The following is a 16,462-nucleotide window of genomic DNA, read 5'->3' as shown; positions in this document are numbered from 1 at the left end:
ACGCCTGGCGACGTTTTTATCCACCAGGGCGCCTGTGGCCGGCTGGGAACAGGTGCCCAACAAGACGTCAGAGGGTGTCGTTAAATGGCAACAGTGGCTCCGATGAAGTAGACGCCGACTGGAGCACCTCAGTGAGGAGATTAGTTTTGAGGGCTGCTCAGAGTCACACTGGCCAGCAAGAGGGTCCTCCCAGGCGTCCTCTACCTCCGCCACGTGAGGTGCAGACCGCGGCGGAGGGGCAGGGGCCACGGAAGGAACAAACTGTCTCGGGAAAGGCGCCGGCCGGGGTCGAACCAGAGCTCTGTCCCAATTCGGATCCCAGGTGGGGACAAAACCGCCTGGGAACCGGGGCAGAGGCGGAACCAACAGCATCCACTGCGGTGCCGCAGGCATAGCCGGGGGCGGTGCCGGCAGCGCGGGACCTTGTGGCTCCGTGGCCAGAGCCAACGGTGCAGGATCCTGCGGTGCCAGAGATGCCGGTGGAGGAGACGGTCCAGCAGGGTCGTGACACGGGACCCGAAGGTACAACGGCGGGAGCCCGAGGCCTAAACAGGAGGTCCATGGCAGCAAGAAACGCTTGCATCTGTGCAAGATTGTGAGAAAGTGCCATCTTTCTTGCATTTGTATGCTCCCACTTTTTGCTTAACTGCTGATGTGCTTTGACTGAGTGTGCCCTGGGCTCCTGCCAACCAGGTGCCCAGGGCCTGTGTTCCTTCCCAAAAGCTGTGTTGAAACAAAACCCAATTGGCATCTCTGGCCACCTATCAGGCCCTTGTAAATGGTACCCTAGGTACCCAGGGCATGGTGACCAGAGAAGACCCCAAAGGGCTGCAGCACTCATTGTGCCACCCTTAAGGGCTGGGCCCTGTACCCTGACACCCACACACTGCCTTTGCAGGCTGAGTGTCCAAGTACAGAACTAAACAGAATCGACATGGCACACATCCCTGTGTGCCATGCCCACAACCCCACTGCCCTAGCATACATCAGTCACCCCTCTAGCAGGGTGCCCTGTGCCAGTGGTGTGGGCACAGGTGCATGAGCCATGTGCCCCTACAGTACCCAGGGCCATTCCTGCGCACTGTAAGTGCAGTGCTGTCATTTAAGAGTATATGGTGCTCGGAGGTCGTCATTACGAACTCCAAAGCACCATGGTGGCTGTAGGAGAGTGGGGTCTGCAATCCTATGGTCACCCCAGATTTTTGCTTTTTGCTTCACTGGTTTACGACTTTCCCTGGCTGTGGGCCTGCTAATCAGACCCACAGCCTAGCTGTTCTCTCTCTAAATTGACAACCATGTACTTTAGGTGCATTTACCTATTGGTACTGGGCCACCTTATCAGTCCCTGTACAGTATACCTTAGGTATCCAGGGCATAGGTGTACCCAGGGCCTACCAGGGGCTGAAGCATGTATTATGCCACCCCTGGCTGGCCATCTAAATCTGACACAACTGGCTGCATGACAGCTGGGGCAAGGTGGTGTAAACACCCTTTGCTGTAGATATAGTATACCTATATCTAACCCTAAAATGGACACATATATTCCTATCAGTCACTCCTATGGAAGGCCTTATCAATCCTGAAGGCAGAGTGCTTGGAATTATGTGAGATGGTGCTCTGGCATGAGCTGAGCCCGTTTGCAGCTTGCGGAACCAAGTCCTAATAGCTGTTCCATGATAACGCTATACCATATACTCTTAAGTGCATTATCTACCTCGCGGCAAAATGCTAACTCTGGTATAACATTATCAAAACATGTCGAGTAAGGTGTCATACGATTTGGAATACTACCCCCTCGACAATTCTGGCGACGGGGGTAGCATTCCACCCTTCTAGAGGGACACGACATGTATGTAACTGTGAACCCCGGTTAAAGTTAACTCGAGCCTCAGCATCACAAAATGGATGCTGCCACCACAGACACAAGTCTGACCTCCTGCTGCTGGGAGTCCTTCCAGCGAGGATGGCTTGGACAAAGGGTTTCCTGCCTTGGGAGGTGCTAGCACCACCCCAGACAGGATTTTGTGTATTGAGGTAGGGAGGCCTGAAAGGAATGAGACATGCCTGGGGCACACAAGGTGCCCTGTGCATACACCGGTTCAAACCAGTTGCTGGGGCATCCCAGCCCCAGCTCTGGCGGGAAACCGGACAAAGGATAGGGGGTGTTCAAGTTCAAGTTCAGAAATTTGTATAGCGCACTACTCACCCATAGGGTCTCAAGGCGCCCCCTTCCTGGTCCCACCCAGAGGAGGGACCTAGTCAGTAATGCAGCCCCCTTTAGGAGAATAAAGGTAGGAGCTGGTCCCATTCCAGATTAGATTATCCTGAACTATTCAAGAAGAAGAAACTCTGGCCTTCGACGTTCTGCTCCACAGAAGACTGAAGAATCTCCCTTGTGGACAAGGAGTGTCCACCCTGCACAAGCAGGCACCATCAAGCGTCCAGCGGCTTCACTTTGTCGTCTTCCCTCGAGGATCCAGACTTCAGAGCCAGACGAGACCCGGATTCCCAGACCTCTCCGACCTCAACTCACATCTTCAGCAAAGCTGAGACCCGTGGGTGCGACGAGACACGTGGGACCGGCCATCTTGGAAGAAACTGCACTTCGCTTCCAGCACGACTCCCGAGGTAAACTCGACCAAAGTGCTTTGGGGACTGAGAAGCCCCAACCCCGAGCAACCCGTGCACCGAAGATCAGCCCTCCAGCCTCCACGAGATCTGCGTGGGGCCCTTCTGCTTGTTTGCTGCTCGACGCGTTGTCTGGTCACTTGCCGGCTGGCTAGTGGCCTCCTAGACGACGAACCTTTGAATCTTTGCTGCTGGTCTGGTTGCTCCATACTGGCCCTTGCTCCCTTCCAAAAGAGGGGCACCCCAGACTCTCCTAGTCCGCACCAGACGCTTTCTTCACTCACCGCGTGGGTTGCCTTTGCCAAGGCCTGTTGACGCCGATTCCGGATCCAGCACCGCCGACAGCGAGAGCCTGCGTGGGACAGCTCGTGCCTCCATCCTGGTCGTCGAAGACACCTCCTGGTCCACGTGGCTGCAGAGTCAAGCATCCACTCTTCACCATCTGGTTCCTTCCTTGTTCCACTCCAGTCACTGGCTAGTGACTGTGAACATTGTCCCCTCTGCTTTCAGGTCTCCTTCAACAATCCACCCTTGGATTGCACCGGACATCTTCCTCCTGGTCGCCTGCAGCATCTTTTCTTTGAGGCTCCACAGACTTCAACGCGAGAACCCGACGCACTTTGACACCTATGCACCTGCAGCCCGTGGGTGAGGTAACGAGAGCATTTCGGTGCTCAAGGGTAGTTTAACTGTCCTAGTGTCCAGTTCCACAGTCTTTTTAGTCCTACCTAGTCAGGATTGTCCGTACTCACCTTTTCTTTGAACTGTACTGTCCATAGACGTTACGCATCTCGCGTGTGAGTTCACACTCTGCACACGCGTTCCGTGGGCCTCCTATTACTTACCTGAAGTTAGTATAGCGTGGTCCCATCGATCCTACAGCCTCTGGACAGCTCCATTCCTTTTATCGACTTTCACATTCCACTTACTTAGTATATGGTTTGTCGTGCCCCAAGGGCACCATTGTAATTTTGTGCAACTTGTCGTATTTTTCGTAAGAGATTGTCATGTGCTTAGCCCTCTGACCTCATAAAGAGTTCAGAGGTGTTTGTTATTAATAAATAGACTGTTTATTTTCAGAACAACCTGTGTGGTGTCCTTTCATCTGGTATTCAAGGGGTTATATTGTGGTAAAACAGCTGGCTTCACATGCCAAAAGAGTTTAGCCTAAAACTGCTTTGTCCATGCTACCATTAGGATAGCTGGTCAATAAGGTTGACTTACAACCAATCACCATAAGGGTTGTTTGGACTGATACAAGGTGATCACTAGAACTAGTGAGCATCATATATCAGGCCAACTTCTCACACTGAGAAAGTATTTTTATACCTACGTGTGGTTCTAAAATAAAACAACAATATATTTTTATATACAAAACAATTGTCCTATGTGAGAAAGTGCCATCTTTCTTGCATTGGTATGCCCCCACTTTTTTCTGACTGCTGAGGTGCTTGACTGAGTGTGCCCTGGGCTCCTTCCCTAAAACTGTGTTGACACTAACACCCAATTGGCATCTCTGGCCACCTATCAGCCCCTAGTAAATGGTACCCTAGGTACCCAGGGCACTGTGACCAGAGAAGGCCCCTAAGGGCTGCAGCATTTATTGTGCCACCCTCAGGGGCCCTGTACCCTGACACCCACACACTGCCTTTGCAGGCTGAGTGTCTAAGTACAGAACTAAACCAAGAGTCGACATGGCACACATCCCAGTGTGCCACGCCCACAGAACCCACTGCCCTGGCATACTTCAGTCACCCCTCTAGCTGGGTGCCCTATGCCAGAGTTGTGGGCACAGGTGCATGAACCCTGTGCCTCTACAATACCAAGCGCCATTCGTGGGCACTGTATGTGCAGTGATGCCATTCAGAGTATATGGTGCTGGGAGGTTGTCATTACGAACTCCACAGCACCATAATGGCTACACTGAAGACTGACAAGTTTGGTACCAAACTTCTCAGCACATTAAACCCGCACTGATGCCAGTGTGGGATTTAATGTAAAATGCACCAGAGGGCATCTTAGAGATGCCCCATGAAAACCTAACCTACAATCCACGTCTGGGCTGAGTGGCTGCAGAGGCTGCCGCCCAGCAGACATGTTGCTGGACCCCTGGGTGGAGAGCCCATCTGCTCTCCTGGGCCTACAACCATGCACATCCTGGGCGAGGTGCTAGGTCTCCTCCACCAGCATGGGCAGGGGGAAGCTTCAAAGGCATGCGGCCTCTGTGAGCTTCTCCAGACCATTTGCTGTACCCAGAAACTGGTCCCCACAAATTCTGACCCCCACCCTGGCGGGAAGACTGGCGGGAAAAACTACGTCAGGATGGGGGGGTGCCAGCCTATGACAACCCCACCCCTCAGGTGGGGGAGACTAGGTGAAGCACGACCCCGGGCTCCGGCCATCTTGAAGATGGGGAGCCCTGCCCAATCCCAGCTTGGCTCCTGCCCCCTTCCCACAGGAGAGGATCAGGCTAGGGGGTGTACCCACCCCAGGACAGGGACCTTTTGGTCCCTGCCCTTGCCCTACCTGTAACGCCCCTAAATTCAGTATTTAGGGGCTCCCTGAACCTTCCTTCCTCAGATCCCGATAAGAAAAGAAGAAAGAAAATCAAGAAGAAGACGACACGCCGAGCAGCAGCTAACAACGGGACGACAACAACTGACTTGACCCCAGCTCTACCGGCCGGTCGATCCTGGAACCTGCTCCTGCCTAATCCCGGCGACTTCCGTGGACAGCAACCTTGGGACACCCAGAGGACCTGCCTGCCTTGACCCTCTTAAAGACTGGGACTCCCATCAGCAGAGGCTCTGCTGCAACAACACCCCTTGTGCCAGTCAGGAAGCTCCGGACCAGCCCACTCTGCACCCGCTGAGCCAAGCCTGTGCCAGAGTGATCCATGGCCACGAAGACGTCCCCCCGGCGACTGGGACCCTCCTCGACGACCCCGGCGATGCCTGCAGCCTCAGGACAGAGGATCCCTCCGACCGCGACCAGCAGGGGGTAAGAATTCCCGACCTCAAAAGACACCCCTGCACCCGGTGCCACACGGCCCCCTGTGCCCAACTCCTGGGTGCCTACCTATCCTCCAAGATCCCGACTTAACCCTCGAAGTGTAGGTCGCTCCAGAAGATCCTCCGTCCCCAAGCCTGCAGCCTTTGTTCCCTTTTCAAGTTCCTCATTGAATAACATTGAGCGTCCGATGGCTCAAAAGCACCCTGCACCCAGCCACCTGAGTACCACTGGCTGAGCCACCTTTGTCCTATCCTGCTTCTCCCTTTGTCCGAAGAAAGTGACCAGGAGCCCAGCTCCCACAGCCGCGTGGCCTGCTAGCCAGCAGCCACAAACCGGAGGCCCCCTTTCCCTCATTGGATAACATTGGGCCCAACTACCTCTGCAACCTGTGCCGCTGAGGGTGAACCAACTGTACTTACCTGACCCTGGGGGACCCCTGAGTCTATGCCCAGAACCACAACTTCACCAGTCGAGTACCCACCATGAAACTGGTAACTCACTTACCTGCCTTTGAATAACATTGACTGGTTTGACTCGAAAAATCTTCTGTCTACTTTTGAAAACGTAAAATATTCATATAAAATCATCCGAATCCCGAATTCCGAAATACTCACCTGTGATCAAGAGAGGAGCCAGTACTGTACCCAGTAGCCCAGTACTGAACCGCAAAAGTAATTCCTAGCCGGTTTACTAGTAACTTGTATTTTCTCCATTAGAACCCATTGTCTGCTTTTCTATGAAATTTCTACTGTCTACTTTTGAAAACTAGAAATATTCTTTAAAAATCATACGAAATACTGAAACGTAATTACTTACCTGTTTTAAGTTGAGACCCCAGTGCTGGCCTCAGGAGACCAGTACTGGATTACAAAAGTAACAAGATCGTACTTTATCTGCAACCTAAATTTTCTCCCATTGGATAACACTGCCAGATTTCTGTTGAAAAGTTTTTAAGTGTGAACTTTTAAAATAGCTTTTATTCTTGAAAAATAACTACAATACCTAAATCGTTTTTGCTAAACTGTTTTCAGCTTAGACACCAGGACTGAACCTAGGAGCCAGTCCTGGAATTACCAAAGTAATCTACAAAGTAATCAACTGTGTTTATATAAGGAAATCCATTAAGCTCAAAGCTAAATTGTGTGTAGAATTGTGTTGCCTACTACAACCCCTGTACCTATTGTCTTTACAAAGTATTGCCTTTCTGCAAAGTACTCATCTGAGACCTCTCATATTGAGAACAGATTATTTTTGATACCTGGTGGTTCTAGAAATAAAACAACTATATCTTTTGATATAAAAACAATTGGCCTGGAGTTCAGTCTTTGAGTGTGTGAAACCTTTTGTTGACTGGGTGTGTACAACAAATGATTTACTCTGTCCTCTGGTGCTGCCTTACTGCTCGACCGAGCTACCACTTTAGAGGGTAAGATCACACCTGGCTTTAACCTCTGTTATACCTCTGGGGTTTGTGGACTCGATACACACTGTACCTTATTCTGGTCCAGTATATATAGAGCCACTTTCTCACATTGGTGGATCAGCGGTGGGATAGAAACTTGCATTTGTTGGACTACTTGGATACCATCTGATCACACGACAGAACTCATAAATTGCCTTTAGAATTCTGAAATTGGGTTTTCCAAAATACTAAGTTGTGTCAGGGCGTTGCTTAAGTCCCTTTAAAAGTTTTAGAAAAATAAAAGTCACTATAGTCAGGGTAGAGGGTTAGGACTATCAGGTTAGAATGTCTCAACCACCCCCAACTATTAGTGAGGATAATATTGCCCAGAACCTGGTGGAAGAGCTCGACCTCACACCTTACTTACACTTAAATTTCAGAGAAGTAAGGTCCTAATGCAAATTGAAAAATATACCAGCGGGCCTGCATCCAACCAAAGTAGGGCTCCAGGAGCTCTTGGCTGAGTATGCTAAACGTCACCCCTCTGAAAAGGGTGAATAGGAAGAAAAGGTGCTAGAGGAGGAGGAGACTCCCCCCCCCCTAATCTCTAGGGATAGGAGGGGTTCTGTACCCTTAACTCCAAGAATGACACTCTGGGACCCTAGGACCTACACAGGTGGGCCAGGGCCCAGAGAAAACATTGGGACTAGTCCCAGTGAAGAGGACAGCTTGTTAGCCAAGTTGGCCAAAAGATTAGATCTAGAGTCCAGACTCCTGGCTCTAGAAAAAGAAAGGAAAGAGATGGGGTTAACCCCTATCTCTTGTGGCAGCAATACCAATAACAAGGATAGAGAGGAATCTTATGATCCTAAAATCCCCAAAGGGATTGTCCTTAAATTTGAGGAAGGTGATGATATCACCAAGACGGTTCACAGCATTTGAAAGGGCTTGTGATATGAGAAGAGTGAAGAAACCTCTATGGGGGGCACTCCTGTGGGAACTGTTCTCTGGTAACTGCAGAGACAGGCTTCTGACCCTCTCTGGCCAGATGCAGCGTCTTATGACCTCATGAAGAAAACTCTGATTGAGGGATTTGGACTCACTACTGAGGAGTACAGAATTAGGTTCAGGGGGCGCACAAAACCCAGACCCAATCCTGGATAGATTTTGTAGACTACTCAGTAAAGACACTGGATAGTTGGTTAACTGGACACAATGTGCATGATTTTACTGGACTTTATCATTTGTTTATGAAGGAACACATTTTGAGTAATTGCACAAATAAAAGTTGCATCAGCATTTGGTAGACCTAGGTCTAAATTCTCCCCAAGAATTGAGAAAGAAGGCAGACCATTGGGTCAAGACTAGGGTAACAAGGACAGCCACTGGGGGTGACCAAAAGAAGGTGGTTACAACACCTCCCCAGGGGAAAGGTGGTGAGAATCCCCCAGATAAAAAGTCTGAGTCTTCCAAAGGGCCCCAAATAACTGTACAGGTGGGTGGGTCCCAAGCTACTCCCTATGTGCCTCAGCCCTACAGGGGGAAGAACTTTGATCCTAACAAAGCCTATTGTAACAGCTGTATAAAGTTGGGACATTTAACTGTAGACAAAAACTGCCCCTATAATAAAGCCCCTAAGGCATCCAATACAACCACTCCAGGGACAGTGGGTCTACAGATGGGCTCAGAGGAGTGCCCAGAGCAAATCTGGGAATACACTCAAGCTAGTCTAGTCTCCTTGGGGGAAATGGAGTTTGCCACTGTAACTGGTTGGCCACCCAACTGCGGCAGCTTTGAAGTCTGATGCGAGGCACAGACAATGGTGGTGTGTGACGTGGCTGGTTTGTGCACGCGCATAGATCACATGAACTGTGGCTAATCCGCCGTTTTGGTAGACTTTTCGGGCCACTTACTAGAATCTCGACAAACGAGCATTGCTAAAGCAATGCTTTAGGTCGAGATCTAAAAACTGATGTAGGCGCGCCGGGGCGGGTCTTATGTGACCTCGCTGACACTACATTATTACTATATTTTGACTGTCCAGCCGGACAAAAAGTTTAATACCTCATTCAATTATTGATAGACAAATACAACACAACAATAAGGGACACAGTACTGTATCCTACACAAAAACACAATACATATACATATAAAACAAAGACTTTTCAGGCAAAACAAAAAGGCTTGTAGACTGTTGAATATTGTTATGACAAGCTTCAAAAACACTAATAACACTTATTTTATCAATGTGTTAACTGTAGTCGACGACGTTTCGATCCATTAGGGGGATAGCTGGATCATCATCAGGACTTTTGGATGTAAGCCTGAATAAGTGTAGGCAAAAGCCTTATGTGGCGCAATAATTCTCAGCTATCAAAATAAAAAGCAGTAGCAGTTTCCAATGCGACCAATATCTGCTAATGAGCAGGAACATGCTGCCTCTATTTACGAAGGTAATACCCAGCAGGGAAAGACGCTGCAATAGCGGGTTCCTGGTGAAGTAAAGTAGTGCCAATGCACTAATAAGCTGTAATGTGCTGCCTATATTTGCGAAGGTAATACCCAGCAAGGAAAGAAACGGCAATGGGGGTTTCCCGGTGAAGTAAATTGGTGACAATGCACTACGCAGCAGTTAGATGCGGCCTGTATTTACCAAGGCGGCAATCAACAGGGAAAAACGCGGCAGTGGCGGGTTTCCGATACAATTAGCCCGTGACAATGCACAATAAGTTTAGAGCAGCTCAATGGCAACAATTCGAACGCAAAGATGCATTTGTAGGATATAGGACTGTGTCCCTTATTATTGTTGTGTTGTTGTGTTGTATTTATGTCTATCAATAATTTAATGAGGTATTAAACTTTTTGTCCGGCTACACATTCAAAATATAGTACTAATTTTAGCCTATATTTCTTTCTTTCGTGTATTGGATAATGTAAGGACTATTGTTATGAAAACAAAACCTCTAATACAGCGGCATACATGGCAGCATGAAGGGAGGGGGCACAGAAGACATGTAGAAAATAGGAACCAGAAGAGTCATGAGGGTGGGACAGGGAAAGGAGGGTTTTGGTCACGTGAGGAGAGACAGGAGACGCATAGGAATGGGACGGATGAGCCAGGGGCCAGGCAAGGGCAGAGGAGAGATAAGAGAAGTGGCCAGAGAAGAGAAAGGGCAGCAAGGAGCATAGGGGACATGGAGAGAGTCAGATAGCTGGCGGTTAGCACGGGTAGAGAGGGCCATGCGCATCTGAAGTCGGTATTACCAGACAGGCAATGGAAGAAGCTTACACGTATGCTTTTTTGCTGGCCTGTTGTTTACCCTCCATGTATTGTCCAGTGCAACACAGCCAATAAAAGGAGAGACTGCCTTATTATAAAAATAGCTATACATATTATTGCAGGCACCTTTGTACAAATCGCAGGATTTTCACAAAAGTGCTGATTTCAAATCAAATGTTAACAAAATCACAATTTCCTGGGTGTTTGCTTAACTAATTCACCGATTCCATATACTACTTATTCTTGGGGTCCCGTCCCTGCAAGATTCCCGTCATGTGTGAACAAAACAAAACCAGCATTTACGAAGAGCAATGACACAAGCCAATAACAAATATGACGCGAGTTCCTTGCTCACTTGGCCACTGGATTCAAGATAGCCTGGTTGATGAGGATTATGAATCCGAAACCGGTCCCAGGATGCTTGTTTCCGGTCCATGGAAGACATGGCTTGGCAGTTCGGGCTGGACTGTTCCCATGAGGCACAGGGTCAGACTTATTTGCATATGGCCATGTCTGAAATGGGGTGGCTGAGTGGGCTAAAGAATGGTGATGGATTAAACCCAGATCAGTTGACTGGGGGTGAGTGTTTGATTTGCTCAACCGCTCCGTCCATCATGCCCTTTTGTATCGCTTTGTTCGCCCTAAGTGTGGCAGGGTATGCTCAGACGTGAGTTCCTTGCTCACTTGGCCACTGGATTCAAGATAACCTAGCTGATGAGGATTATGAATCCGAAACCGGTCCCAGGATGCTTGTTTCCGGTCCATGGAAGACATGGCTTGGCAGTTCGGGCTGGACTGTTCCCATGAGGCACAGGGTCAGACTTATTTGCATATGGCCATGTCTGAAATGGGGTGGCTGAGTGGGATAAAGAATGGTGATGGATTAAACCCAGATCAGTTGACTGGGGGTGAGTGTTTGATTTGCTCAAACGCTCCGTCCATCATCCCCTTTTGTATCGCTTTGTTTGCCCTAAGTGTGGCAGGGTATGCTCAGACGTGAGTTCCTTGCTCACTTGGCCACTGGATTCAAGATAGCCTGGCTGATGAGGATTATGAATCCGAAACCGGTCCCAGATGCTTGTTTCCGGTCCATGGAAGACATGGCTTGGCAGTTCGGGCTGGACTGTTCCCATGAGGCACAGGGTCAGACTTATTTGCATATGGCCATGTCTGAAATGGGGTGGCTGAGTGGGCTAAAGAATGGTGATGGATTAAACCCAGATCAGTTGACTGGGGGTGAGTGTTTGATTTGCTCAAACGCTCCGTCCATCATCCCCTTTTGTATCGCAATAACAAATATGGGCAGAGAGTGGGCGGAGCTTTTATTCCACACTCTAATACAGCATGCCGCAGAGCAGCGCATGCGCTGCCCAGGTTCAACCTAATTAATGATCAGGAGCGCAGATTTCTTCGGGTGTCTTGAAACTTTGTGATGCATAACTTCCTTTATTATTGCATTGCTAGGTATATTAATTTATGTTTTAAGCTCAAATTACATACATTGTACAGAAATGGATAAGTACATCCCACAACACTCACACCTGGCAAACAGCCATCCCTTACTTCACAAACACAGCAGCACTGCCATTGTCCTGCCAGCCTCTCCCACCCACATAGCTGGCATGGCACATTCCAGGACCCTGCACGTCAAAGCAGGTGGAACTAGTCATCATTCAGTGCAGGTTTACAATACATGTGGCCTTCTGATAGTTCTGGGCCATTGAAGTCCCCCGTCCCCCCCAATATGGAGGAATCAAGACCTGCCCGCTGGATCTATGTGAATTGCAGCCTGCACAGCACAGACTGCAAACTGAATTGCCTCTAGTCACCTCCACAGTTTGGGCAGGCAACGGATTTAAGCCACATGGGCAGAAGGTGTTATGCCCACAATGTTATGATGTGTAGAACCAGTGTCTCCTTGTTTCCTAGATAAATATATTTGCAGCAAAACTCTAACTACCCCTGAGTATCTCCAAGCAAACCACCCAGCAAGTCACTATTGCCAGAGCTTGTAAAAGGCGGTTACCAATTCTATCAATCAAAATGTCAATAAAAGCATTTTTACAGACAGAGCATTTAATATTACATATACTCGTGTGAAATACACGGGAGCTCACGGGATGATAGAAACGGTATGTTCACTCACTTTTAATATTCTTAGCTTCCAAAATACTAGGCAGCTCCAGAGAGAATTATTTTTTGCAAATTCCCTATCCATTTCAAGAGTGAATATGAATCTAACATAATTTTGCCTAATGTTTACCTCGTTAACAAGTGATCTTTAATAGATGAACAATAGCGATCAACTGACACACACAATAAAAGTTATATATCTTATTCTAAAATAGACGTGCTATTTATCTGAATGAAAGCCTTGTACACTTCTGCTACTAACCTGTTGCAGTATGTCACTGAAGTGAGACCGTTGAGTTGTTAAACCAGTGGTGCGCACGCACCACAGAGGAGCAGGGCCGGGAATGGAAACTAGTGGTGCGCGGGCACCACTGAGGAGCAGGGGGAGGGAGCGCGGCAGCGTGGCGAACGCGCGCTGCTGCGCGTGCTGGCCACCGTCGGGAATGGGCATTACAAAGGCGGGACCAGCGCCTGCCTTTGCCCAATCGCGTGACTTTCTTTTTTTTTAATACACACGTAAGCCAATGCCTGACACGAAAGCCTGATCACACGCACGAGCGTGTGGTCAGCTTTCAAAATCCCATACAAAAGGGCTCGTGCTGCGCACTGCAACGCAGGCGCGAGCCCTAAAAAGGGGCACTTTCCAACACTCAGCAAAAGTTTCCAGACCCAGCCTGGAGCTACCCTGGAACATTCCAAGGTAAGGAATCTGCAGCTAGAAGTCTCTATCAGATCAACAGAGCAGCTCCTCTCCCAAGTGTTACCCATTTGCCCTTGAAAGGTGGCTTATCCTTTAAAGTTCGCCTTTTGGGCCAACACCCATGTGGCTTCCTGCAGCAGGGAGATAACGCCTATCTCAAGTGCAAGCCTCTATGGTCTCTTTTCCTGGAAGACGTTAGCATGTCTTCCCAGAAGGCAGAAAGCTGTCTGGCGGACAGACCCTATGAACAACAATAAACTGGCACAGAAAATGTTGGACAACTAAAGAGGTAACAACTAAAGCGGTAACTTTTAAAGTTGCACTTTGCCCACCAGTGACATTAAATTCGATATAACAAATTGGATTTAAAGTACTGATTCTTTTGATACCTTACCGTACCAACTTTAGGAGTCCCATTCAGAAGTTAGCGGGAATATGGTGCGAGCCTTTAACTCTGTACTTGCCAATGGGCTACTAGCCTTACCATAGTAAAACAACAATTTAGGATGCTTACTGTTGGAACAGGAAAAGTACATATTCCCTTTGTTTTTTGTTTTTAAAACATACAGCACCCTGCCTTAGACCACCATAGCCTACCTTAGGGGTGACTCACATATATTGAAAAGGGATGCTTGGGCTTTTTCATTACTTTTTAAGTCGAATTGGCAGTGTTACACTACACTTGCAGTCTGCAGTGGCAGACAGTGAGACATATTTTACTAAGTTGTGCTTGTGGTGGTAAAACTAGTGTTGCAGTTCACAACAGACTCTTCAACATCCATGCCCTGGGTACCTCTGGTGCCACATATCAGACTTATAAGTAAGTTGAGCCATCCTAATTGGGGACAAACAAATTAAACATGCACCATTTAAAGGGATAGAGCACAGGCACTGAATCCTTTTTAGCACGGCTTAGGGTGTTTCAGAACCAATTCTCCAGACCCTAGTAGTTAAAATGGGGGCAAAAATTGGAGTAAACCTGCAAACAGCATTTTTCTTTACACTCTGAATTTATAGTTTAGACGTTACCTTCCCTCAAACTAACGGATCTCCCACCAATGTGCCCCTCTTATGGCCTATTTATTGGTGTAAAATGATGAAGAATCCCAAGTAAAAAGATTACAAAACAGAAGCCACCACATCTACTGTTCAAGAATAACACAACAAGAATAAAAAATCCTCAACAAAGGTAACCATTTAACCAAGAGGATGGAATCAATGAGCCGCAAGTACATCTGGCACATTATGATGAATATTCATTTAGATTCATTCACTCACCCTTTCTTGAGGCTGTTCATCTGGGGTGTCAGTCTCCATTTTCTCTTGAATCACTTCAGCTACGAGGGGGAAAAAAACATGTCAGCTAATAAACTGTACACCACATTTAATGTGCAGCAAATACTTCATGAGTTTCATGGCAAGCTCAAGAACAAGTTACTTACTTTCGGTAACACCTTTTGACGTGGATACAGTATCTACCTGCAGACTCCTCACCTTTTGAATATCCCCAAGACCCAGCTTGGACCAGAGACTTTTTGGTAGCTCTCCTAAACCAATAAGGGGCGCCGGCTCCATCACAGCTATGCATGTGGCTCTACGAAACATCACTGGAGCCATAAAGCAGTTCATTGAGTGGAATGATGTCACTTTCCGTCTACTTTTTAACATACATATGAAGCGAACGAAAGAAACGAACATCAAAAGTGTAGGTGCAGTTTTCATTGCAGTAAAGATAGTTAAGAACAGATGAATTGAAGAACAGGATGATTTAGTATTTTCAAACATGAAATGGGGAGGAGGATGGGTCGGTGAAGAATCTGCAGGTAGATACTGTATCCACCAGAAAAAACTGTTACAGAAGGTGATGGATAGAACTACCTGCAGATTCCTCACTTTTTAAATAGAAAAAAGCAGTCCCACACCCAGAGGTGGATGCATGTTTTTCATCCTGTAAAACAGAGCGCTTGAGGTGTCAATTCCTTTGAATAATGTTTTGTAAAAGAGTGAAGGGAAGACCAAATCACTGCCTTACATTTATCTGTCACGTGCACATCTCTCACCAGTGCACAAGTAGAGAAGATTTTGCTCCAGTAGAATGAGCACGAATACCTTCTGGAGGTTCTTTGTGAGTAATGACATAACAGATCTTGAGGCATAGAATGATCCATCTGGAGAGAATCTGGACTGCCTTGCCTTTCTTCTTTGTAACCTACAAAGAGCTGATCAGCCAGTGTGAATTCACATGTTCTATCCGTGTAGACAAATAAAGCTCTTTTGGGGTTAAGATTGTGAAGTCTTTCTCCCTCTTTAGTACAATGTGGCGGAGGATAAAACATGGAAAGAATGATGGATTGGCCCAAGTAGAATGGGGTGACCACTTTTGTCAGGAAGGCAGCCCTGGTTCTCAACACCAATTTGTCGGGAAAGGAGGTGGTGAATGGAGGTTTCACGCTTTAGGGTTGAAGTCCACTAAATCACTTTGCAGACGTGACGTGCACTAAGAAAATAGCTTTAAACGAAAGTAGATGTAAACAACAACTTAAAAGGAGTTCAAACGGGGAAGACATGAGCTATGGAATTTTAAGGATATGTCTCTTGTTCTATGGTTACCCCCAAGTTTTGGTATTGATGTTATGATTTTTAGACTGAGAGTGCACTGATGCCTGCTAACAAGACCTCAGAGCCTGTGCCCTACCTCCAACCCAATATGTCAAATTGAATATGCTACTTACCAGTAAGCATCTGTTCTTGGCATGTAGGGCTGCTAACATTCATATCTTAGCATTAGATCGCCGCCTAGTGTTGGGCTCGGATGATTGCACATTGTTGTCCTGGAAGAGTCTTCGAAGTATCCTGAGATAGGTGGCTCCTCCCCTGGACTACAGTGCGCATGGGCATCGGCTCCATCCCCAGATTGTTTTTCGCCATTGTGGCAGAAGATGGAGTGAAAGTGGAAAGGATGTCCATGCTAATGAATAAATACAATAGTATATCTGCAGCTGCGACAGGCACCGGGGAGGAGGGCGGGCGATATGAATGTTAGCAGCCCTACATGCCAAGAACAGATGCATACTGGTAAGTAGCATATTCAGTTCGAGGCATGTGGGCTGCTAAATTCATATCTTAGCATAGAATACATAGCAGTCCCTCCATCAGCGGCGGTTGCCCGTGCCAGCTGCAGAAACCTGAAAAAGTGTCTTGAGAACAGCCTGTCCTACAGCTGCTTGCTGCTTGGAGTGCACATCAACACAGTAGTGTTTTGTGAAGGTATGTGGTGTGACCCACGTGGCTGCTCTGCAAATATCCT

General features: G+C 47.8%; 1 protein-coding gene across 6 annotated transcripts in view; it reads right to left on the bottom strand.

Annotated features, from left to right (window-relative positions):
* Positions 1 to 16,462, bottom strand: part of SMARCC1 (SWI/SNF related BAF chromatin remodeling complex subunit C1) — an 873,495-nt gene that overhangs the window by 348,880 nt on the left and 508,153 nt on the right. For all 6 annotated transcript variants that reach the window (XM_078662530.1, XM_078662531.1, XM_078662534.1 and 3 more), the window contains exon 22: positions 14,434 to 14,492. In XM_078662530.1, the coding sequence (XP_078518656.1) occupies positions 14,434 to 14,492 (59 nt within the window). The remainder of the gene's footprint in view (positions 1 to 14,433; positions 14,493 to 16,462) is intronic.

The sequence above is a fragment of the Lissotriton helveticus genome, chromosome 10, assembly GCF_964261635.1.
Source record: "Lissotriton helveticus chromosome 10, aLisHel1.1, whole genome shotgun sequence".
In the NCBI taxonomy this organism is placed as follows: domain Eukaryota; kingdom Metazoa; phylum Chordata; class Amphibia; order Caudata; family Salamandridae; genus Lissotriton; species Lissotriton helveticus.
This window is presented reverse-complemented; position numbering and strand designations above follow the sequence as displayed.